Source organism: Grus americana, chromosome 9, assembly GCF_028858705.1.
Source record: "Grus americana isolate bGruAme1 chromosome 9, bGruAme1.mat, whole genome shotgun sequence".
In the NCBI taxonomy this organism is placed as follows: Eukaryota; Metazoa; Chordata; class Aves; order Gruiformes; family Gruidae; genus Grus; species Grus americana.
The window spans coordinates 18,725,311-18,748,983 of NC_072860.1; the positions used below are offsets into that span (position 1 = coordinate 18,725,311).

A 23,673-nucleotide genomic window follows, 5' to 3' on the forward strand; every position below is an offset into this window, starting at 1 on the left:
GCTGTGGGGGGGCACCCAGGCCGTGAGTCCCTGGGGGTGAAGAGCCCCCCAAAAGCTGACCCCAGGCTCATGCCGTAGCCCCCGGGGTCTCTGTGCATCGGGGTGGCTGGGGCAGGTATACCTGGGGGGCTGTGCCGGTAGTCCCAATGCAGGGCACAGCGCGGCACCATCTCTGCCCCGCCTTGGGGCACCCCCAAAACATCCCAGCACAAAATGAGACCCACTTGGGGCCCCCCTGTCGGGCTGTGGCCAGGAAGGTGCCCGTTTACCCTGGCGTGGCGGGTCCCGGCAGCCCTAGTGCCCGTGGTGCCAGGCTCCCCGGAGCAGCCCCCCCTGCCTCTTTAGGCACTTGGCTGTTATCTCCTGCTGATAAATGATACAACACAACGGACCTTTGAAACGTGCCAGGCCTCCATCCGGCGGGACGGCCTTTGGGGGGCCAAATATCAGCCATTTGAGGGCTGCCTCCGGCTGCCTTTGCTGGGGATGGGGACGGGGACGGCGACAGGGATGGGGATGTGGTTTCAGGCACTTCCCAGGGCGAGAGGATGTTGGGGATGGGCTCTTGGGCTGCAATATGGACCCAAGGGCAGAAGCAGAAGAGCAATGAGGGTGGGAAACCTGCCTGCACCCCTGCCTGCACTCCTTGCTCATGTCCCTGGCTTGCACCTCTGCTGTCACCCCTGCCCACTGCTGATTTGGGGTGCGGGGTGGCAGCGGTTCCTGGTCTGCGGGCCAGTGTTTCAGAGGCGGCGGCAGCCCCTGTTATCTGCTGGCACAAAGGAGCCGAAACGCCGCTGCCGTTACGGGAGCAAACAAGGGTAGGGCAAGGCCAGGAGGGTGGGCAGCTGCCGGCACCTGTGGGCACCCGCCCCGGTGGCACCGCTGTGGGTGGTGGGGCAAGGGGCAGGGTGGCACCGTCCCCATGCCCAGGGATGGGGAGACCCCCATGCACCCCAATGTTGGCGAGCTGAGGCCATGTGAGGCTGCCCAGGGCAGTGCTGCCCACTGGTGTGTGTTGCACGTGCGCGTGCACACACGTGCTCTCCCGCCGGCTCCGCAGGTGCCCCCATGGAGTGCAGCAAAGGGGTGCAGTGGCCTCGGGGTGCCCATCCCTGCACCCTGCTGGGTTGGTCCCCACCTGGGCTGGGGGTCGGGCAGGAAGAGATGAAGCCGAAATTAAGCTGTTAATGAGCCCGTCTGTCACCAGGCCACCAATTACCAGGCTGGGAACGAGGAGATGATGGAGGGTGGCATGGCTGGGGGAGGGGAGCAGGATGCCAGGGTCCCCAGCATGGGGGCAACTGGGGGGTGTCACCATGTCTCGACAGCTTCCTCATCAACACTGTGCCCCCAGGGACCACCAACCACATCCTGCGGGGTGGGGGACAGAGGGGACCAAGGGACGGTGTGGCCTCAGCCACGCCAGAAGCTCCAGGGGCCCCAGGAAGGGATTAGCCCCCACCCCCCCACCCCCCCCCCCCCCCCCCCCCCCCCGCTGAGGCCCTGGAGGAAAAAAATGAGCTTCTGGGGAAATAAATCCCAAAGGCTGTCCCTGCCAGGCACAGGGGGTGTCACCAGTGTCACAAGCTGGCTGTTCTCTGCACTCGGGGCAAGGAGGGGCACGTGCCTACAGGGACTGGAGATGGCTGTACCCCAGGGATGCTCCCAGGCCCTCTGGCTGCTCCTGGCCCTGGGAAGAGGTACAGCAAGGAAGGGGGTTTATAGCTTCCCCCCATTTCCCTGCTCAAGGCTGCTGTGGCGCATGGCAGAGGCCCCTGTCCCTGTCCCCAGCTGGGATGGGCCGGGATGGCCGGATTCCTCCGGGCTGATTCTGATGTCGGTTTTTCCGTGACACCTCTCGGGAGTGGGGCCGGGTGCCCGGCTGGGCTGGTGGAGGGACAGGCCATCTCCCCCGGCTGTCATCACGCCTGCCTGTCCCTGCGATGGCCCTTAGCGGCACCCGGCCCCGGGAGGGACCTGGGGGCGGCTGGAGCCGGGGCTGGGAGCCAGCAGGAGCGGATCCCTGCTCTGCCACGGTGGCAAGGGGCTCTGCACCGGGCACCGCCAGCGTCCGGCAGCTGCCTGCCATGCCCCTGCCAGACCCGCTGAGCAGAACCCGTCCGAGCCGGAGGGCAGGCTGGGATTAGAGTCAGGGGATTTTGCCAGGCTCCAAATTAATTTAACGGCTTTGGAAGACAAACAGATTAGGGAGCTGCAGGGATCGGGGCAAGGATCAGCTAAATTGGAAGCAGAGGCGGGCGGCAGTGTCCCGCCCAAACCCGGCTCCCCCCTGCCCAAACCCCCACCCCAGCCCTGTCCCTGCAGCACCCCAGCCCGTCCCCCCCCCCCCCCACGCCAGCCCAGGGTGCCTCCACGGGGTCTTCGCAGTCCCCTCCCGTGGCCAAGCCGGTGGCGGGGCTGGTCGGGGCAGGCTCTTCCCTCCAGCCTGGGTCTTGGCTGCACGTCAGCAGCCTCCGGGCGTTGCTGCCTTCCCCTTCCCTTTCCCTGCCCGTCCCTTTCCCGCTCTCTGTGCCCCCTCTCCCTGCCCTCCCCTTCCCCAGCACCCCGCATCCCCACCCGCATCCCGGCCGTGTCCCCTCGCATGTCACGAAGCCGCTGCCGAAATAAGTGCTCTCAAAATAAGTTTCCTCCTGGGGGCCCATAAATCTCAGCAAAGCACTGAGCAGCCTCCTTTGCTGGCAGGGTGCCGTGCCCCCCCCAAACCCCCAGCACCCCAGGAGGGTTTGGGGTTCATTGCCACCCCGATAGCATCGGGTACCCCAGGCAGCCCCGCTGACTGGAGATCAGATCACCGGTAATGAACAACATCTGGGCATGGGGGCTGGGGACAGAGGGGACGGAGGGGACAGCCCTGTCCCCCTCCAGCAGCCAGGCACATCTCTGGGGACACTGGGCGGTGCCAGACCAATGGGCTTCGCTGCCCATTTTGGGGTGACACCCCCACAGTAGGACCCCCAGCACCATTCATGACCAGAGCCCAGCAGGTCTCAGCCAGGCTTTGAGGGTACAGCGGGGACAGGGTGCCAGGCGGGGGCAGCTTGGGGGTCTCTGAGGAGGAGGGGGCTGCAGCGAGGAAGGCCGGGTGCAGGGGACAGCCTCCTGCTGCTGCAGCCCCCCCCCCCTCCGGCCCCCTCCCACTGTCGCTTCCTGCGCAGGCAGCCCGGGGAGGCGATGAAAGCAGCCCCAGCAGATGTTTCTGGCTTGTTTTCATCTCATTAACCGTTTCCTCTTTTATTATGGGATAAATTATTAATTGTTCAGTGCGAGGAAGAAAGGAAAGAGAAATCCTGACAGAGACCCCGCGGGCCCTGGGGAGGGTGGCGGGCAGGGGCTGGCACAGACTGGGGCAAGGGGAGGGCAGGGGGGATTTGGGGTTCCTGGGGTGGACGCAGCCCCTTGCAGTGCCACCAATCCCCAGGTCCCCCTCCCCAAAAAAGAGGGGCGATGCAGGGTGCAGGAGGTGCTCAGGGGGCTGTGCAGGGGATGCTGACACCTGGCCTCCGTCAGCAGCCAGTGGAAGTAACCCAGGCAGACAGGGTGACAGCGGGGCCGGGTGCGGGACCCAGACTGCCAGGCACCCGTCTGCAAACCGCCCACCCGGAGACCCCCCAACCCCTCGTCCCTGACCCCTCCATCCCTTGATGGCTGAGAACGGACACACTTGCTGCACCTCCTGGCTAAGGGACGGGGCTCAGCCCCAGCCCTGCTGCCCCCCTCCCACCCCTGCAGCTCCCTGGCCCCTGCTCCCCTGAAATATTCATGGCCTGCAATGACGAGTTAATTTAATTGCCCTGATGAGGAGCTGAATAATTTACACTCTTTGCGAGCAGGTCGGGAGACATCATTAGTGGCTGACAGAGCAGGGAGGGGAAGCGGCCGAGCCCCCACCCTGCTGCTTGTGGACACTGGGTGGGCGACTGGGACCCAAAAGTGTCCCCATCCTGGTGTCCCCATGGCTGGGTGACATGTGGTGAGGTCCAAAGCACCAAGCCCCCCGCCCACGCTATGACCCCCGGCACTGCGGGGTGGGAAGGTGGCCCCAGCCCCGTGTGCCATGGCTCTCCCCGGTCCCAGGGTCCCAGTGGGCTCCGAGGCACAGCCGCCCTCCATCCCCATCGTCGCTGCTTTGGTCCACGGCCAGTGGCGATGGCTGGGATGAAATACGGCTGGGAGAAGGGGCTGGCGCACTCCGGATTCCTGAGATAACGGGGACAGGCGGGACAGGGACCTTTATTTACATTTTTTCCTTGAAATTTTGGCCTCTCTGGTGACACCCCATCTGGCTGCCGTGAAGATAAGAGGGGCTGGCAAGGGGGCTGTTTGGGGTCAGGATGTGTTTCAGGGGGCTTATTTCCCCCAAACCCCGATGCTCATCCCTGTCCATGCATGCCGTGCGGGTGGGGGGCAGAGCTGAGCACCAGTGCGGGGGGGGCTTGGGACTGGCTCCTTCCCCATCAAAATTCATGTTTATTCCTCTCCACTGGCGTGATGGGGACATGGGGAGCCTGATCTACCCTGTTGCCTCACCCCCACGGGTCGGGGGGAAGCCATGTCTCCTGCTGGCTCAGCCCCCCCCTTGGTGGAGAAGGCAAAGCCCAGGGTAATGCTGTTGTGATGGCCACGCCAGGAAATTTCGGGCCAGAGGCCGCGGCAGAGGCTGCAGCCAGCCGCCCGATAACGCCTGGATTTCCTCCCGGCGCTGCCCGGCGTCCGGCTGGTGGGGAGGGCTGCAGTGTGGGGGCTGCCTGGCCGCAGCACCCTGTCCCCCAGCAGGAACAGCCCCGGCTGCCCCGTGACCTGGGAGGGCACAGCGGAGCCCCGCGGGGGTCTGGCGCTCCGGCAGTGCTGGGGGTCTTGGGCTGTGCCCCTCTTGCAGCATCGGGAGCGTCGCTGTCCTGGGGAGGGACGGGGGAGAGAGGCTGCTGTGACCCACAGGTGCCTCCTGCACCTGAAGCCCCGGGGGGTCCTGTCCCCCCGGCCACCCCCCGCGCAGGGCTGGCCCCCATGGGGTCACCCGGGGAGGCTGCCTGGGAGGTCCGGCATGGCTGGGACGGGGGGGCAGAGCCGGGACCCACCACGGCCTCCCCAGGTGCCAGAGCCGGCTAGGTGGGTGCACTGGGGCATCCCTGCACCCCACACAGGCGTGCAGCCACGCACGCACCTTTGCACACACATTCACATATACACACCCCTACGTGCAGCACTGACCCCCCCACACACTCACAGACACACACTCCTCCCCGTGCTCAGACACACACAGGCTCACACGCGCATGCATACACCTGTATATGTACACAAGACGTGAACGCACACAGCAGCAGACATGTACGTGCACACATATGCACTCACACACTTGCATGCGTACACGCAGCCCCCGGTGAGCGCACACACAGAAATCCACAGGCATGCACATACGTGTACGTGCCGCACGCTCACCCGCGTGAATGCGTGCGCGCACACACACACGTATACAGACACGCGCGCCCACTCCTGCCCACACACGTGTGCTGCCTGCCCAGGGTGCCAGTGGGTGCTCCCCACGCAGCCGCTGCCCCCCCGGCCGCTCTCTGGAGTTTAAGAGCGAGGAGGAATTTTAAACGCATTGACCCCTGACCCGGCCCTGACTGCAAGGGGAAGCCAGACCCCGGGCTGCCCCCAGCCGGATGGGGCCGGGGGGTGGGGGGGCCCACAGGGGATGGCGAGACCTCAAAGCCCGCGGCGGGCAAGGGGGAGCACCTTGCCTCACCCCCCCTTTTCCCGCACCCTGTGTGCCTGCTGCCTCGGGGAGCACCGACAAGGGTGACCCCAAAACCTCGCTGCCTGCAGCACCCGTGGCTTGGGCATGCCGCAGCTGCGTGCCCCATGCCGGGGGAGCTCTGTGGGAGCGGGCTGCCCCTGCCATGCCCTCTGCAAGGGGTCCCGGGCCCCCTACCCCTCTCCTGCCCGGCTCCTGGCATCCCCATCTCCCGCACGGAGGGGCTGCAGCGATGGCGGTGTAATTAAAAACTCAATTAAGCGCTGCCACTTAGCAGAAAAGTCATACAGTTTGGGGATAATTATCTGACAATATAACAAGTTGCCCAACATTAATCAGGCGCTGATCTGCTCCAGCAGCTGCGCTCCCCGCTCCGGCCGCTCCCTTAATGGCATCCTTCAGGAGACAGCAATAAATCAGACCCTTACGGGGGCCCTGGGGGCAGCATGCTGTCCCCTGCCTGCTCCCTGCCTGCATTTGGGGGTTTTTGAGGTGCCAAAGTACCACCCTCCCCACCCAGCCCCATGGTGTTTCCATCCTGCCTGCGGGTGCTGAGAGCTGCCCGGGGCAGCGGGGCTGGTCCCAGGGGATCAGCCATCACCCCAAAGGGGGTGGTTGGTGGGGTACCCATCAGGGGAGACCTCCTGGGGGGGGACGGCCGTGCCTGGGGGAGCTGCCCCAGGCTGGGGGTTGCCCACTCTTCTCCACCGAGGGACACCCAGCACCCCCTGCCCTCCCTGGGGAGGAGGCTGGCGAAGGGTCCCCGGGGTGGCTGGGGGTGCGGGGTGGGGGTGCACCGGCTCCCAAGACCATCAGTGATGCAGGGAATTAATGAGTATTTATGGCTTATATCTGCCGGTGTTAACGAAGTCTTTGCGCTGGAACAATATTAACTCGGGAGCAGAGGCGGGTCCTCCCACTGCGTCCCCCCAGCGACCGTCCCCGTGCCGGGGCAGCCCCAGCTGTTGCCCCATCCTAGTTGCCCTCCCAGTGCTGTGCCCTGGCTTGGATGCCGAGGGGTCCCGTGCCAGGGGGACCCCTCGGTGACACGTCTCCTTGGCCTGGAGATGGGCCCTTTTGCCGCCCTTCCCCAAATTTGCTGCCACAGCCAACACGGCAGCGCAGCCTGCTTGCAGCTGGATCCTCCCACGCTCCTTCCCCGCAGCCCCGGGCTCTGCCTGTCCCTGTCCCCAGCCCTGTCCCAGCCTGCCCGTTTCTGGGGGGGACGCAGCCCTGTACAGCTCCGACTTCTAAGGGCCGGAGATAAAAGTGGAGCTCGTTGCCTTTGTTCGGGCTCCGGCCGGCGTCGGCCGGGGAGGGGGAACCCGCCAGAAAGAAACCAGCAGCTTAACACATTCACTTCGCCCCTAATTTGCTGGTTCTGCCACAAAATCCCATTACAAAGAGCTTAGCCGCTGCGCCCAGGAAGAGGTCACTGCCGGGGGCCCCCGAGGAGATTTACTGGCCACAAAAAGCGCGAGAAAAGAGCAACCCTGGCTCCCTCCGACGCTCCTTGGCACGGCGAGGGATTGGGCACCGTGTCCCCGGGTCTCACTGTCCCCTGCACATGCCAACAGGGGAGAGCGGTTGCAAAGGCGCAGCTGGGTTAATTCACCTTTATAACTCCAAAAGCAAATAAAGCGGGGCCTGGCATTGATCCGCAGACGTTGAGCGGGGCCATAAACCACCGGTGTTAGCCAAGGGGCGCTGCCTGAGATCCGGCCGTGCCGCACGGGGCTGGGTCCCTGCATTTGATGGGGGATGTGCCTGCACTAGCCTTCCAAAATGCATCAGAAGGGACGAGGTGACCCCACAGCTGGGTACACAGGGAGGGTGCTGGCAGCCGTGGGGAGCCCGGAGCCACTCACGGCATCCCTGTGCCGCAGGGACTGGCTGTGGCAGGCTGGGCAGAACCGCCTGCCAGCCCAGGGCACCTCTCTCAGCTGGGCTGGGGGATTTGGGGGAGCCTGAAGGCAGGGCAGGGGATGTGCATGGTGGGGGGCACACGGCTAGAGTTGGCACAGATGGGCGTGCGAGGGAAGAGGAAGCCAGTGCACGAGTGGGTGCATCCATGCAGCTGTGTGTGCAGGAGGTGAGTGCTCAGCCGCACACACTTCTGAGCATGGCAGCTCATGCACGGGTGTGCACACACGCTTGTACAAACGTGCAGAGACACAGGGACCCTCGGTGGGTTTGGAGGGACCAGGACAGACCAGCTCAGCAAGGACCCCGTGGGGCAGCGGCACACACAACAGCACAGCGTGCCGGCGATGCAGGCGTGAGCCCCCAGGATGGAAACGGTGCTGGGCTGGGGCACAGCTGTGTGCCTGGCACGGCTTCCACTGGGCTCCGGCACACTGGCAGAGCGGGGAGCAAGGCTCAGCGGCGCTGAAAGGAGCAGGGCGAGAGCCCGGGCGGGATGGAAATGAGTCCCCGGGGGTCTGCGCGGCACAAAGGCGCCCGCTGGGGTGGGCCGAGACCTTCCCAGCCCCTCGCCACAATGTTTGCAAATACCGGAGGCCACTTACGGCGGGGCCGCCGGCGGGGAGGGCGAGGGGGGTTCCCGGCATCCCCCTCTGGCCAGGGGCTCACCGAGCACCGTGCTGTGCCGGGGGGGTGGCAGAGCTGGGCACGGAGCCCAGCCCCAGGCCTGGCACTGCCCCATAGATGCCCCATGGCACCCCAGATGGCGGGGCCGAGGTGGGCAGGGGTTGCCCATCGCCTTTGTTGGCGGCCCCGGCACGGGAGCCAGGGGAGCAGGGAGCGGCGGGGAGGAATGTCCCTGCTCAATGCCCACCATGCTGGGGCTGACAGCCCTGAAATCGGGCTGTCACATCCCGTCTGGGCAGCCCTTCACCTCCATTTGTGGGGGCCTTGTTCGGCTCCCACCGCATTCAGCCAACACAAACACGGCACTTAACCCTCTGGCTCCCGCTGTCCCGGGGTGCGGGGCCGGCCGGCTCCAGGCAACGCATCGGGCACTGGGATGTGCTACCGCCATCCTGCTGCAGCATCCATGGGGATGAGGTGCGATACCCCACGGTGCCAGGCTCTCCGGAAGGGATATTTTAGGGTCCCCAGGACCCCATCCTCACCCCACAGTGGATGCCCTGAGCCAGGACCCACTGCCTGCCCTGGGATGGGGGGGCTCACGCCATCCCCTGCAACACCCCACATCCTTCCACTGCTGCCTCCCTCCAGACCCCACGACCACCCCGAGACCCCTTCCCACCCCCCCGCGGGGACACCCACCCTGCAGGAGCCCCGGCCGCCGATGAAGGCGGGAGCAAGGAGCCTTTCCTTTGACACAATTAAGCAGCCCGGGGTCCCAGCGCCTCGGCTCGCCGCAGTGTGTTAAATTAATGTAGCAGAAAAAATCATTATGCAGGGACACAGATGGAAGTGACCAAGCAGAAAATGCGATGTGCAGCGGCGGAGGACCCCTCTTACCCGTGTAAACACCACGGGGGACAGGTTTCCCAGCTCCCAGGCAAGGAGGTGACCGCAACCTGCTGGGGGCCTTCCCCCCCACATTGCCGCTGGGGCAGACCCCTGATGCAGCCAGATGCGGGGGTTCCCCGGGTGGGTGAGGGGGGGCGGATGGTGGGACCCCCCGGGCAGCGGCTAACCTGGGTGCGGCGAGGGCTGGCGAGCTGGGCAGTGCGTGTGGCCGGGCCTCCGCTTGCAATTACCATGTCATTATGTGCCGGCACAGCCGTGGCTAACGGAGCAGAAAAGCGGTCCCTGCTCAGCACCTGCGGGGAACGGGGTGAGGGGGCCCTGGGGGGAGCCCACGGGAGCACCCTGCTACAGTGTGCACGCACCCACACATGCACCCAACACGTGTTGCCCCCGGAGGCACTCCTGCCCTGAGCACCACCAGCACTGAGGACCTCTCCCTGGGTGCACACCCCACCCTCCTGCCTTTGTTGCCCCAAGGGACCTGCATGCACCCTGGGGACCCCCTCAGCCCCCGCGGGGGAGATAAGCCTAGGGCAGACCCTGGGGCTCGGCTCTAAGCTGCTCAGCAAACGCCAAGGGCTGCGGGGCTGCTCCCCAAGACCTTGCACACTGGTAACCCCAACTCTTGGGCAAAGGCAGGCTGGAGGGTCCCCACACTGGGACCCAGCATAGGGCACAGCAGGGTGCAGAGGGGATGGAGGGGTGCTGGGAGGTGCTCAGGGAAGCAGTACCCACCTGTGGGTGCTGAGCATGTGGGAAATGTGGGACCTGATGCCACCAAGGCAAACCTTCCTCCTCTCCCACCAGGTCCTACCTGCTGCTTGGACAGAAGCCAGAACCTCCCAGTTTGAGCCTAGGGCTGGTTTTGGGGGGGGGGGTAGGGGTTTGGGGTAGGGCTGCCCCTGTGCTCCTACACTCCTCCTGGATTCCACCCCGGCTGGCCACCCCATGGCAATAAGGACTAATTAAACACTTGCCCTTGTTTGCCAGGAGCTCCCAGGTGTCAGCGTTTGGGTGCTTCCTGTGCCATGTCGCTCCGGGGCTCAGGGTGGTGGGACGTGGGGATGGACAGGAGGTCGAGGGGGTGGCGGGGGGCTGCCATCTGCCCCGGCACTGGCGGGGGTTATCGCACCGGGGCGGCACGGGATGATAACCAGAGCTCTGGCCTGTCGGCACCGTGGGGTGCGAGAGTGGGACAGGGACAGGGACGGTCGGCGAGCCCCTGTCCCCTGCCTCGGGGACGCCCTGGGGTGGCGGGTGCCCGCTCCCCGCCAATTCCCCAGCCGGCTTTGTTACCGCGGGGCCGCGTTCCCACCCGCCCAATATTCATGTGGGCCCCTTCCCTCCCCGGGGGGCTGCTAATCCCCCCCGAAACAGGCTGGGAGATTGTTGACCGAGCTGCCATATCCCTTGAACAAGCAAGCCCAGGCCCTGCAGCTGCCGCCGGATTAAGAGACACCCTTTCGCTGCCATAGCCCCCGTGCCAAAGCACCCGGGCCCCCGAGCATGCCCGGCCCCCCATGCATGACGCTCGGGGAGGGAGGGGGCAGCCGATGGGAGGCCGAGGGGATGGTCGCTCAGGGCACTCCCACAGTAAAAGCTGACAGGTTTAGCGCAGCTCTCCCAGTACCCGAAATGCCTCATCCGCTGGGTCTGGCTTGTGTCGGCGGTGCCAGGGAAGGGGAGGCTGGGAACGTGCCACCGTGCAGGGCTGGTCCTGGGGAGGGCACGTCTGCAGGGTGGCACTGGCATCGGTGGCTCCCTGGTCTGTCCCCTCCCTGCTGCCATGAGCCATGGCACAGGCAGAGCTGTGCACGGTGATGGCAGAGGGTGAGGAGCAGCTCTCACGCTCTGGAATTGTGGGTCATCGGAATTAGATTAATTAGTGTGTGCTAATGGCAGCTAATTAGCACCCGGCTGCACTGATGCAGAGCTTGCTAAGCCGGGCACCTGCCCCTTGCCCTGCTGCCTCAGTTTACCCACCTGCAGCATGGGTGAGCCTGGCACCCGGCTCTCCGTGATGCCAAGGGACATCAAACCCCCAGGGAAATATTGTTGCAGGGAGAGGGGACCAGCTGCCGGCTTGTTATCAGGGCCGGCCCCACCAAGTGCCCTGGCCCGGGCAGCCTCCGGCTATCTCATTATCTCAAGAGCTCGTTCTGGGTCGGGGTGGACATGTCCGCACGCAGAAGTGGGTGTTGCTGGATGCCCAAGCCACCCTGCTCTGGGCACGGAGGGATGTCTCGGCGGGGGGAATAAATGAGAGTGGGAAGGGCAGAGCACCGTGGTTCTGCACCGCTCCTGCTGTGCGGAGAGACGATGGGGCAGCCCTTCGTAGGGGGAGGCAGGCACCCGTGGGTACTATTCGTACCCAGAGAGATTACAAAACACCTTTTGGCTCCACCAGCAAGCCCCCGGAGCAGCATTCATCCGGGTTAAGTGCACAGGGCAGATAAAGGGTCCTCAAGAGTCCCCAAGGAGCTGGCTGAGACACTCACTGTTTCCAGAGTGTGTTTTGGGGGGCCTCCACCCCTTCCATCCTTTGCAGGGACTGCCCCAGAGCCCTGCAGCAGCCCCAGCAGCGGTGGGCTGTTAAGGGGAAAAGCTCTTTCCTCGCGCTGTGCCCATCCCAGCCGCTCCTGGAGAGCCTCTGCATCCCGGTCACACGTGGCCTTTGCTGGGGACACCAGCTCGAGGGCGAGCCCTCCTCCCAAAGCAGCCGTGGGCTTGATGCCCCCCGGGACATACCCACAGCACTCGGGGCTGTGGCCTGCGACTCGTCCCGGCTCCATGGGACACGGAGGGTTCCCCAGCGTCGGCATTTTGGGGCATTTTGGGGCCAACCTCATCTGGGCAAGGGATGGCGTGTGAGGAAAGGCTACTTCAGAAATTGCAAACTCCGTCACAAGCTGTCCTGCCTTCAATGCAAGCAGCAAGTGTGAAGTTAAGAGATAAAGAGGGAATTAGGAGATAAAGTCTGCGTAATCCCAGTTGCTCTATGCAATTAAAATGAGCTTCACCCCACTGTAATTGGATGGAAGCTGACTGCCAGCGTCAGCGCGACCGGGAGCATCGGGCGAGCAGGCACGGAGGATTCGCCGCGCCGAGCGTGGAGACTTATCTCCCCGCCAGAAAAACCGAGAGGGCAGCAGCACAGAGAGCGGGAGTTAATGAGATGAAAGTGGGAAGCCTGGCATAAAGGATTAGCTCCTGGCCGGCTCCACTGCCGAAATCCCAAGGTTCCCTGGGAAGGCTTTCCTTGCACTATGGCCGCATCCCTGCTCGGCAGAGGAGAGATGTGCTCAGAGCAGCAAAATTTGGCTCTTCTTCACCGGTGTGACCCATCGATGGGGACCAGGCTGTCCCAGCCACCAGCTCCCCCTGCTCCATCGCATCCCTGCCTCACGCCCGGTGCCCCTCCGGAGGGTCCCTGCACAAGACCATCCCTAACAGCATTTACAGCTGCCGGTATTAAGCAGAAATAAAAAACCCCAAGTGCAGATTAAAAGGACACTGATGAAATGCCAGGAGAAGAATTACAGCCCTAATAAACCACCGCCTTCTGCTGGGGGTGGGCGATGGGGGGGTTTATGAGGCCATTTAAACTTCACTGTCAGAAAGGTGTATTAAAGCCATAAAAGCCCCATTGCCTCTCCTGTCCCCTGGATGCCGGAGCACGGCTGCGGTCATAAATCCACCTGCTCGCAGCCCGGGGCGAGGGGCCCGAAGCCCCTTGTCCCTGGGAAAAGCCGGGAGGAGCAGCGAGGCCTCCTTGGCCGGGGTCTTGGAGGGTGACGTCAGCCCTGGCGCGAGATAAATGCCGGCCGTGGGCCGGCGGTGCTGGCAGGGACGGGATTATCTCGGCGTGGAGGCTGGGACATGCCTCGTCCATCACCCACCGCCCACCCGCCGGGAGCGTGTGAACGGGAGCCCGTGCCCCCAGTGCCGGCGCACCCCGTGCCCTGCCTGCTGCCTGGGCCCGAGGGAACAGGGGGACGCGGGCTGGGACCGCAGCATGGCTGCCGTCAAGCCGTCAGGGACAGCCCCTGCTCCACACCAGTCCCCAGACGTGCCGTGCCACGGGTTCATCACCCGGGTCCACGACCCCACGAGCCCCAGAGCCGGGGCTGGCGCGGGATGGGCTGTCCCCATCCCTCTGCCCGGCTCTCCCCCACCCCTGCGCAGTCCCGCAGGTTTGTTTGCGCAGGGCTGATGACGCTGGCTCAAACGCCTCGGCACTCCCGCCCCGGTGCTCCTGCCTCAGGCTTGGCTCATCCTCCCGCTCCCCTTCCCGCAAGGCTTGGCCACAGACACTTGCCGGCCACCTCCTCGGAGCTTTTCTCCTCCCTCCTCTCCCTCACTGGCTCCCGTGGGCTCCTTGTGTGCCGTGGCATTGCGGGATGGGGACGGGGACAGGGACGGGGACAGTGCTGGAAGGTGCTTTCTGGCACAAGCCACCTGGCCCGGCCTGACTCACCGCTCCTGGGATGGGTCGAGGTTTCAGCTTCGTCCTCCCGGGGCGCAGTCCTGGCTCCCCGCCTGGGTGACGACGGGCACAGCGGGATGGGGGAAACCTGTGCCCGGGGAGGTGGCAGCGGCTGAGCCACCCCGGGGGCAGCGGCACAGGGCACCCTTCTCTTGGGGCACCAGCATGGGGCTGCTGGGGTGGTGGGGATGTGCTGGGGGTCGGTGGGGCTGGCTGGGGGACCCCAAGAGCGGGCGGGACCCACTGAGGGACTAGGGTGGGTGGCGGGTGCCTCTCGCCCCCATATGCTATGCTAGGAGGAGCTGCTCACCCCCTCCGCTGCCCCAGTTTGGGGGCTCTCGGCCCCAGCCGCTTCCCACGCTGGCTCATTAGCAAGTTCAGAGCGAGGAAACCCATTAATGGCACAAAATGACTGCAGGCTGCGGGTGGTGGGGAGCATGCGGGAAGCCGAGCCCAAACCCTCACGCAGAGCGGGGACTGCTGCTTTTTCCCTTCCCTTTGAACTCCCCCAGCTGCCCGGAGCTGCGGTTCCCCTGAGCACGGACTGGGGCAGCTGGGGTGGGGGGCACAGCGGGGTGCAGCACCCGTACCCCCCACCCCCACTGCCGTGCCGACCCAGTCCCTGGGCTCAGCCCATCCACCCCGGCTTCAGGGCAGCGCCCAGGTCCAGGGCATCGCTCTGGAGCGTCTGGCTCTTGCACCAGGATGGGTCATCCGAGTTTTGGTTTTGCTGGGCTCCCGGTCACGCCATCGCCAGGGGAAAGGGTGGGGAGGGGGTGCTGCCAGGGCCTGGCAAGCACCGGGCCGGCGAGCGAAGTGAGCGTGCCGGGAGGTGGCCCGCACGCCCCCGTGACTCAGCTCGCCCCAGCGGAGGCAGAGGTGGGGTAGCGATACCAGAGCTAAAAAAAACCCGGGTGAGCGCTGGGGAGAGGAAATTTCTCATTAGCCAGAAATGTGTGGCTGAACCTGTCTGACACCAGGGGTGGCCCTCGGCCCTCGGCAGTGATACCGTCCCGGCAGTGATACCGTCCCGGCAGTGATACTGTCCCGGCAGTGATACTGTCCCGGCAGTGATACCGTCCCGGCAGTGATACCGTCCCCAGCTTTGAGGGAGATCAAAGCAGGAGCAGGGGCAATAAGGGGGCTCAGCAGCCGGTTGGGCTGCAGCTGTGGAGGGGAGCGGGGCTGGGGGGGATGGGGTGTCCCCCATTTCCCCTGAGCACTGCTCCAGGAGAAGCCAGATTTGGGTGGCAGGAGGGGCTGGGTGGGCAGCGGTGGGCAGTGGTACCCGCTGCAGGGGTGGTCTGCGCCGCCCAGCCGCCCAGGGACGGGCAGGGGCCACGGCCAGTGAAGCCCGGGCGAGGCAAGCTGGCCGGGACCGGGGCATCTCTTCTCACTGCTCCCGGCCGTGCAGCAGCCCCTTTGCTCCCCTTGTTTCCAAAGGAGCCAACGTTTCCAGCCGGGGCGGCCCAGTGGAATTTCCCTCTGATTTCCCCCTGCGGAGCCAGCCTTTCCCCAACCCCCGGCCACCACGTCGGGTTGGGGCATTGCCCTGGTCTTGTTTAATAACCCAAAGCTGCTTTTCACCTCCCGGTCCAGCGTCAGGTCGGATTCTGCTCCTCGAGCAAGGCAGGCGGGCGCGGGTTGATTAATGCGGGCGCGTTTGCTCGCTGGCTGCACGCTGCCAAAGACGATGTCAGCTCCCAGGCATCTGGGGAAGAGCTGCCTCCTGCTCCCCTCAAGGCAGCCCCCCGGCCCCCAGATCCCCTTTTTGGGAGCATCCCGGGCTGGCTGGCAGCTCCTGGCGCAGGGATGCTGGGCACTGCTCAGGGGGGTTTTGTCCCCCATGGTCCTCCTGTGGGGACACTCAGCCCTGCTTGAGGGGGCAAGGACACGGCCCCAGCAGCAGTGGGCAGGGAGGATGGGCTGCGGCGGCAGCCGAGGACAGGCGCTGCACCATGTGCAAGCCCCCCGCTAGCTACCAGAGGAGACTGGAAGGAAGGAGTGGGAAGAAAATGATTAAAACAATATCTTTTTTTTTTTTTAAATTAATAAAAAAAAGCCCTGGGAAAAAGTCGCGTAGGGTCCTGGCACGTGAACAGAGTCTGTAAGTGGTCTTAAAAATTACCAATAAATAATCTTAACGGGAAACAGAAGGAGCAGAGCCGGGGCGTTCGTGGGTGTCTCGCGGCTCCCTGTGAGCATGGGAAAACTCGCCGGGTCCTGCTCCTCGGCCACGGGGACAGCCCCTTCCCGGGCCACAGCGTGTCCCTGGCTCCGGCCGTGAGGCAACGACCCTCCTGGCTGGGGTCTGTCCCATCTCTGGCTGAGCACGGGTGCAGGATGCGGCCCCTGGTATGACCACACTGGTGATTCCCGTGGGCGCAGGGTGGCAGCGGGAACAAGGTACGGCAGGGGCCGTGGGGCGATGTCCGGGCCCCCGCTGCCCTGTGCCCTGGGCTGTCCCGCCGCCGCGCCGTGCCGAGCCGTGCCGAGCCATGATCCCTTCCAGCTGCGCCGGCCCCAGGCGGCTGACGGGGCTGCGGGATCCTCTCCCTGCCAAGTCACCGAGGTGTCAGCCAAGAGTTAGCAGGGAAAACGCCAAGCAGCCGGCGAGCCGGCCAACCCACCGTCCCCAGCCTTCCTCCTCCTCCTCTACCAGGGAGAGCCTCCCACCCTCCTGCCGGAGCCCCCAGCCCACCCCATTGGGGTCCCTGCTTAGCACCCAGTGGGCCATCATCCCAACTGTGCCCCCGGGACCCCCCCCCACCTCTCCCAGGGTGTCCCCCCTATCCCGGCCCCTCCACCTGGAGAGTGCGTCCCCCTCCTCTGGGCCTGTCTGGAAAGGGACAGTCCCCCCTCCCCGAACTTTCCAGCTCTCTGCAGAGCGGGAACAATCATAGCCTTTGTCTTCCCTTAATCTCCTGGTTAGGAATTAAAAAGGGGAAAAAAACCCAGCACTACAAAAGGCTCTTTTGCACGGGCTGGGAGGGGGGAAGCGCAGGACGCAGCAGGCAGGGTGCAGGCAGGGCTTGCCTTTCCCCCCACCCCAGCCTGGCCACCAGCTCCCCAAGGGCCACGCCATGCTCCCCAAGGGCCACCCCATGCTGTCCCCATCCCCACTGCCCCGGGACATCCCCACAGTGGCACCCGATGGCTGGTGGCTCAGGGAGCATCGTCTGCTCCCCCCCCCAAAGGTCCTCACCCACCGGCTGTCCTGGGAGGTGGCAGGGAGCATCTTTGGGGAGGTTCGGGCTGGGCTCACACCCGCATGGGGCCAAGTGCCTCCTGCTCGCTGCCACCAATCTGCTTTTACACACACAAGTGCCCACACATGCCCACACCCACCCAGCGCAGGGCTCCGTGCCACACAGAGCCCCCCAAGAACCACGCAGGCACCGCAGACCTCCATAAAATTCCTTAAATAATTTAATTGAAAAAAAGTCTTTCCGTTAAAAAATATTTTTACAAACGCACGCTCGCATTGATTTCCCTTGCTGCTGTTCTTCACTGTTGCTTTTCTTTCACCATCGAACACAGCTTTACCCCTATACGTATCTGTATAAAAAGGGAGGTGGCAGGTACAGCACGCGAAGAGCCGCTGGGTGCAGCCCTGGGTGCAAACCAGGCAGCGTGGGGGGCCGAGGCTGGGGGGAGACTCGGGGCCGGCTGCAGGGATGCTGTGTCCTGCCCCATGGGAGCAGGGTGGGCACGGAGAAGGCTGGGAGAAGGGGTTTGTTGTGGGTTGGCTGTTTAAAGTAAGTAGAAACCCCCCCCAAAGCAACACCAGGATGGAGGGTTGAGGATGCCTGGGATGCACTGGGGCCGGTGGGGCCCCAAACCTTGCAGCACCAGGGCTGGGGGAGCAAGGGCGGCAGGAGCAGCCCCTGAGCCCCACAGAGCTTCCAGCTGGGGGAGTCTGAGGGGGCGAGCAAGCCCAAAGCAGGCTTTGACACCTATTTGACCACCTGTTCTTAAAAGCCTCCCAACGCCAGGGTGCTTCGCCTGGCCTGGGGGGGGGGGGGGTCTGCCCCACTGCTGTTTGGGGTCCCACCGTGGCGGGGGCCGGGTAGCAGCCACAGCGTGGGGCAAGCCAGGGTGGGCAGAGCCGGGAAACCCCAGTGAAAAAGGGGTGCAGTGTCCCTGGCAGCCAGCATCCCCGATACATCCCTCGGAGGGACGGTGGGATGCAGGGAGCCCGTTCCCCAGCACAGGACCTGCTGCCGGCCGCCCTCCCGGCTTTGTTTGCTGTTCCCGGGGGAAGAGGACTGGGTTAATGAGAAACCCAAGGGCAGCAAGTTTCAAGGAAAGGGGAAGAACAGCACCTGCTCTGCCAGCCCGGGGAGGAGGGGAGCGGGGCTGAGTGCCGGGGGAGTGCAGGGATGCACCCCCACATTTCTGGGAGCACCCACTTGTGCCTCTGCACCGCCAGCAAAGCATGCCTGTGAGCAAGCCAGCGAGGTGGCCTGCAACTGAGAGGGTGTTAGGACCTGAAACCCCCCAGCACGAGCAACCCAGGGTCCCCCTCAGTGACTAGGGAGCAGTCCCCCCGGGGCTGAGAGCATGGGGACCCCCTGGCCCAGCTCTCCCAGGGACAGGAGCCCCTGGAGGGGGGGTTACCTTCCTGCCTGCACTGGCGTGCTCCCACCTGGCTCAGCAGCTGCCATTTCGCATCGCGGACGGTGATTCAGGGAGGCCGGTGGCTGTTGCAACACTCCTGCGCAGGGCTGGACCCTGCCTGGGGAGAGCAGAGGACCTGCGGTCTGTGGAAAAGCCCCGGGGGCGTGGGGACCCGCTGGCGGTGGGACGGGCAGCGAGCCCAGCTGCTCCCCCCACTCGGTTTTCATGTACCAGGGTGGTTCCCACAGCTCCAGCTTGACTTGGGGAGGGGATGGGGGGGCAGGGAAGATGAGCATCTCCAAGTGCATTAGCTGGAGTTTCACAGCTGGCTCTGCCCTGGGACTCGTAACCTCCACCCAAGGCACCCCAGAGGGGAGCACGCCGGTTCCTCGGGCACTGCAGGGTGGTACAGTATCGCTGCCTGGCCGAAAGGGACCCTGCGGGACCACCCGAATACATGACAGCAAGAGAAGAGGGGAGCAGAGAGGGGCACAGAGCCAGCCTGGGGCCAGCCAGGAGGAGGAAGACCGCGGCGGGCAGCGAAGCCACAGGCAGCCGGGCCCGCCGCGGGGAGAGCACGATCGAGCAAAGGAAACTCTGGTAAAATTCTTATTGCCTTTATTCTGCCCATTGCCTCACACAGTCCTGCCGGCCAGCACACACCCACACACGCATGCACACACTCACGCACACTCAGGCACGCTGGGAGTCTCTCCCTCGGCTTGGAGGAACCGGGCTGCAGTGAATCCTCAGGGAAAGGTGAGTGAGTCTTTTGGCAGCAATCACAGCGTGTGTCAGGAGCGGGGCGGCCACGCCGGCGGCACCCGCTCCTTCTGCATAAAAGAGGAGACTGGGGGAGGCCGGGCCTCAGCCCCCGGCGCAGCCCCCGCCCCAGCCCCGCTCTCCGGCCCCTCGGGGGGAGCGCGGCTGCCGTCGGTCCGGGGGCGGAGGGTCCCTGTGCAAACGTGCTGATGGCCTCGCTCTGCAGTCCAGAGCCGGCCAGGAGAACCAAGAGGGTAAGAGATGTGGAACCGGGCGCCTGGTCCCCCTCCCTCCCCTTTCTGCTCCCTCTTGTTTTTTTTAATATATCTTTTTTTTTTCACTTTTTTTTTTTTTTGCCTAACTCCCTGCATAGTAAAATCTCATGGGGTTTGGGTTCTGGCGTGCAAAGCCAAGAAAGGGAGTGAAGCCTTCCCTTCGGACACGTTCCAGTGCAGACCCTCACGCGGAGGGGCCGCCAGGGCTGGAGGAGAGGAGTGATTGTCTGGGGCCGATGGCCCCGGCCCTGTCGCCGGCTTGGCCTCCCCTGGCTGCTTCCACGTGGGGACCAGAATTAGGGAAGGCTTCGGACGTGTCTGACGGACTCAGCGGACGGGTCAACAGTCTGTGGCCTCGGGGAGGGGAGGAAAGTGAGGACTTGGGGGAAAAATGGGGTGAAAAGAAATCCAAGAAGCAGAACAACTCTTCAAACCGATGAGCACCGAGACAGGGCGGGAAGCGGGATGTGCCATCTCTGTCCCATAATCCATCTTCAATATGAAGATGCGTTGCTGCCTCGCCGCTCCAGGACACGGGACGAAAAGCTGGGCTCCCTCTCGGCATGAGTGCCCCCGATCCAGGGAAGGGTGGCCCGTCCCGTCCCAGGCGACCGTCCGAGGCAGAGGAGCGCCGTGTGAAGGGGGAAACGGGAAGCCGGGCTGCACCGCAAACTGAACCTGGTTGGCAGGTTCCCTCGGTCCGTTCCAATGCAGAGTCCCCTGTGGTCAAACCTGCACCGGGAGCGTCTGGTTCATCTGCAGCCTCATGTCCTGAATGCTGCTCAGGATCTTCTTCTGGTGCCCTGCTAGTGTCACCCCTATCCTCAGCAGGTCTCTGCAAGGAGAAGGTGAAGACTCAGCCCCCTGCCAGCAGCAATACCAACTCACGGCCCTGCCCCATCTAGCTGCCGCCAAGAAACCCATCTTTGTTACAGCCCTCTGCCAAGCTCTGGGTCCCACTACCACCACAGGGACTGGATGCTGAATCCCAGACCTTAACCCACTTGGGAAAACCCCATGCACAACTCAGCCTTCTGCACACTCAGGCAGGAGGAGCCGGCTGCTGGAGAGGCGATGTGCCGCAGCCCCAGGGACTTACTCTGCAGTCATCTGCGCCACCAGGTCGAAGGAGGCAAAGCCGGCATTGACAAAGTTCTCCTTGTACCGTCCCATTTTGATGGCGTCCAGCCAGTCTCCCACAGTGGTGAAGGTGGTGTAATCCGGGACGGTGCGGTCCAGGAGCGGCTGGGAGATGCTAAAGGGCAAGAGAGAGCCACAGGTCACAGGGAGCAGGGGACAGAAAGGTGTAACTGGAATTGGGGGAGATTTCTTATCCCTGCCCTCCCACATCTGTAGTTCCAACCACCCCAGCATTCCCAAGGTACGGGGGAAGTCCTGGCTGGAGGTGGGGATGCCACTGACCCAGACTGGACGCTGGCGATGACTTTCAGGCTGGCAGCGTTGCGGATGAGCTTGTCCAGCGTATTGACGATCTGTGCAAACTTGGGCCGCAGGTTGCGGTCCCGCACCCAGCAGTCCAGCATCAGCTGGTGCAGCGCTGTGGGGCAGTCCATGGGGGGTGGCAGGCGATAATCCTGCTCCACTGCGTTGATCACCTGCAGAGAGACATGCAGAGGCAGGCTGTGAGCCACCCAGGCCCCCACGGGTGGCCCACAGCTCCCCGCGCCCCAGGGAGCACTTACGTCCTGGTTGGACATGTCCCAGTAGGGTCGCTCCCCGTAGGACATCACTTCCCACATAACGATGCCGTAGCTCCACACGTCGCTGGCCGAAGTGAATTTGCGGTAGGCAATGGCCTCAGGAGCCGTCCATCTGATCGGGATCTTGCCTCCCTGCAGGGATACGCAGCTCCGTTATTTAGCACATACCTGGGGTGTCTCCCCCCACCCCCGGATCAGTGGCTCCCCCCAGAGTGTCCCATACCAGGGAGCTGGTGTAGGTGGGATCGGCTGGGTCATCCTCCAGAAAGCGAGAGAGCCCAAAGTCAGACACTTTGCAGACCAAGTTGCTGTTGACCAGGATGTTGCGGGCAGCCAGATCCCGGTGCACGTAGTTCATCTCCGAAAGGTACTTCATGCCGGCAGCGATGCCTCGCAGCATTCCCACCAGCTGGATGACCGTGAACTGCCCATCGTTCAGCTGCCAGAGGAGAGATCAGAAGGGTTTGCAACACCCCAAATGGATTGGGGAAGGATCCCAATGTGCTACCACCACTTTTGTCCTCCCTAGAGCCATCCCTCTTCCCCCACCCCACTATGTGTATGCACAGCTTAGCCCTGGGGATGCCACCACCACAATGCAGAGGGATGGAGAAGAAGGACTTGGAGCTGCTGTCCCCCATGCGCTGCAGCCCCCAGCCCAGGACAGGAGGGGATGGACGCTCACCCGGAGGAAGGAGTCGAGCGCACAGTTCTCCATGAACTCCGTGATGATCATGACGGGGCGGCTCTTCGTCACCACACCCTCCAGGTGGATGATGTTGGGGTGGTCGAACTGGCCCATGATGCTGGCCTCACTCAGGAAGTCCCGCCGCTGCCGCTCCGTGTAGCCCACCTTCAGTGTCTTGATGGCCACGAAGATCTCGCGGCGGCCGGGCAGCTTCAGGCGCCCGCGGCACACCTCGCCAAACTCCCCTGCGGTGGGGAAGGGGAGAAAGGGGTGGCAGGGTGAGCCACACGGCAGGGCGAGAGGCAGTGGTTGCAGCAGCTGCTGTGCCCAGCCCCGGGACTTACCTGCTCCAATGACCTCCTCAATTTTGACGCAGGAGATGTCAATCTCTTTGGCAAATTCCCGGACGGCTTCGTTGGGGTCCTCGTAGGTGAAGGGGTCAATGTAGACCTTCATCCCAGGGGTGACTGCACGGGCAGAGGAATCATCACCAGGAGGGACACAACACGGTGACAGATGCTGAGCCAGCTTGGCTGGCTGTCAGCCCCTCCCTCCCGGTCCCTGGCTAGCAAACGCTGCCCCTTTGGTGCGCACAGGGCAGGAATTTGGAGAGGGCAGGCAGAGCCTATTTGCTGGGATTTCACACTCACCGTATTGCTGCAGCTTCTCCGTGTACTCAGGGTCCGTGCTGTTGCGCTGCTTCCTGCCCAAAGGAGACGAGAGGAGGTGTTCAGTAACCATCCCTTTCCTGATGGGGCAAAGACATTCACTGCCAGCTTCCAAATCCCAGCACAGCCAGCTTATGCCAGAGAGCTTCCCCTCCGGCAGCCGGTGAGCAGAGGCATCCCTCTGCCGGAGGTGCGATGGGAGAAGATGGCCTAGTTGTGCTGAGAGAGGATGGCAGGAGCCTGGGCAGAGCCCCAGCTGGTGCTGGGGAAGCAGAGATGCACAGTCCTCCCACAGGACCCGTGCTCAGGTACCCACGTACGGCAGGTCCAGTCCTTTGCTCTCAGACTGGAGCTATGAGAGCTCTGCCCACAGGCAAGGGGAAAAGCTCTGGGGCAGACACAAGCAACCCCTAAATCCAGCTCTGACCCGCCCCCTTCCCTGCAAAGCCAGTACCTGAAGCAGACGATAGCGATGATCACCACAACGATGACGAATAGCAGCCCTGCAGTGGCCGAACCCACGATCAGAGGCAGCTCCTGGAAAGTCTTGCTGGTGGAGCCTGACGGAGGGAGAGGCAGGAATCAAAGTCAAGCTGGGAAAGGAGCAGGCATAGGAAGGCTGGGGGGCAGAGGCAGCCCAGTCCTGGTACCTACCGTCCTCTGCAGTTGTCTGAAACTCGGTGGGGAGGCTGTAGCGGCCATATCCAGCCACTGTGCGCGCCCGGACCTGCACCATATACCGAGCATTGGCCTTCAGCCCGTCCAGCCGCACCGAGTTCTTCTGGCTGGTGACCGTGTTGGCGATGCCATCGCTCTGGCCTTGCTGTAGGGGAGACATGTGGGTGTCACCTCTGTGAAGCGATCCCCTCTTTGCTGCCCCTCAATCCCCTGGGCGCTATGTCCGCAGGGACTCTCTTTGCCAGAAGGGTTGCAGAAGGGAAAAGGCCGCTCTGCCTCCTGCTTTACCTTCTCCGAGTACTTGATCTCGTAGTCAAGAATGATGCCGTTGGGTCTCTCCGGGGGAGTCCATGACAGCGTCATGCTGTTCCCGGTGCTGCTGTGCAGGTGCATTGTGGGCACGGCAGACGGGGCTAGGAAAGAGGGCAGGGGAGGAATGAGCCATCTGTGCCAGGCTCCCCCCTCCACCATCCCGCATCGGCCTGGTCGACTCTCTGCCTGGGACCTGCTCGGATAACCCCGGTGGAAAGGGAT

At 63.9% G+C, this 23,673-nt stretch overlaps 1 protein-coding gene across 2 annotated transcripts in view; it reads right to left on the reverse strand.

The window, feature by feature from the left end:
* Window positions 1-17,224: 17,224 nt before the first annotated feature.
* EPHB3 (EPH receptor B3) overlaps window positions 17,225-23,673 on the reverse strand; it is a 30,077-nt gene continuing 23,628 nt past the window's right edge. Inside the window, exons 6-16 of one of the 2 annotated variants that reach the window (XM_054835628.1) lie at window positions 23,428-23,552; window positions 23,116-23,284; window positions 22,916-23,021; window positions 22,444-22,541; window positions 22,138-22,260; window positions 21,791-22,038; window positions 21,329-21,544; window positions 21,088-21,237; window positions 20,807-21,000; window positions 20,484-20,639; window positions 17,225-20,219 (exon numbers count right to left, since the gene is read on the reverse strand). In XM_054835628.1, the coding sequence (XP_054691603.1) occupies window positions 20,111-20,219; window positions 20,484-20,639; window positions 20,807-21,000; window positions 21,088-21,237; window positions 21,329-21,544; window positions 21,791-22,038; window positions 22,138-22,260; window positions 22,444-22,541; window positions 22,916-23,021; window positions 23,116-23,284; window positions 23,428-23,552 (1,694 nt within the window). In that variant the 3' untranslated portion in view covers window positions 17,225-20,110. The remainder of the gene's footprint in view (window positions 20,220-20,483; window positions 20,640-20,806; window positions 21,001-21,087; window positions 21,238-21,328; window positions 21,545-21,790; window positions 22,039-22,137; window positions 22,261-22,443; window positions 22,542-22,915; window positions 23,022-23,115; window positions 23,285-23,427; window positions 23,553-23,673) is intronic. The other variant, XM_054835629.1, reaches the window with a different exon arrangement.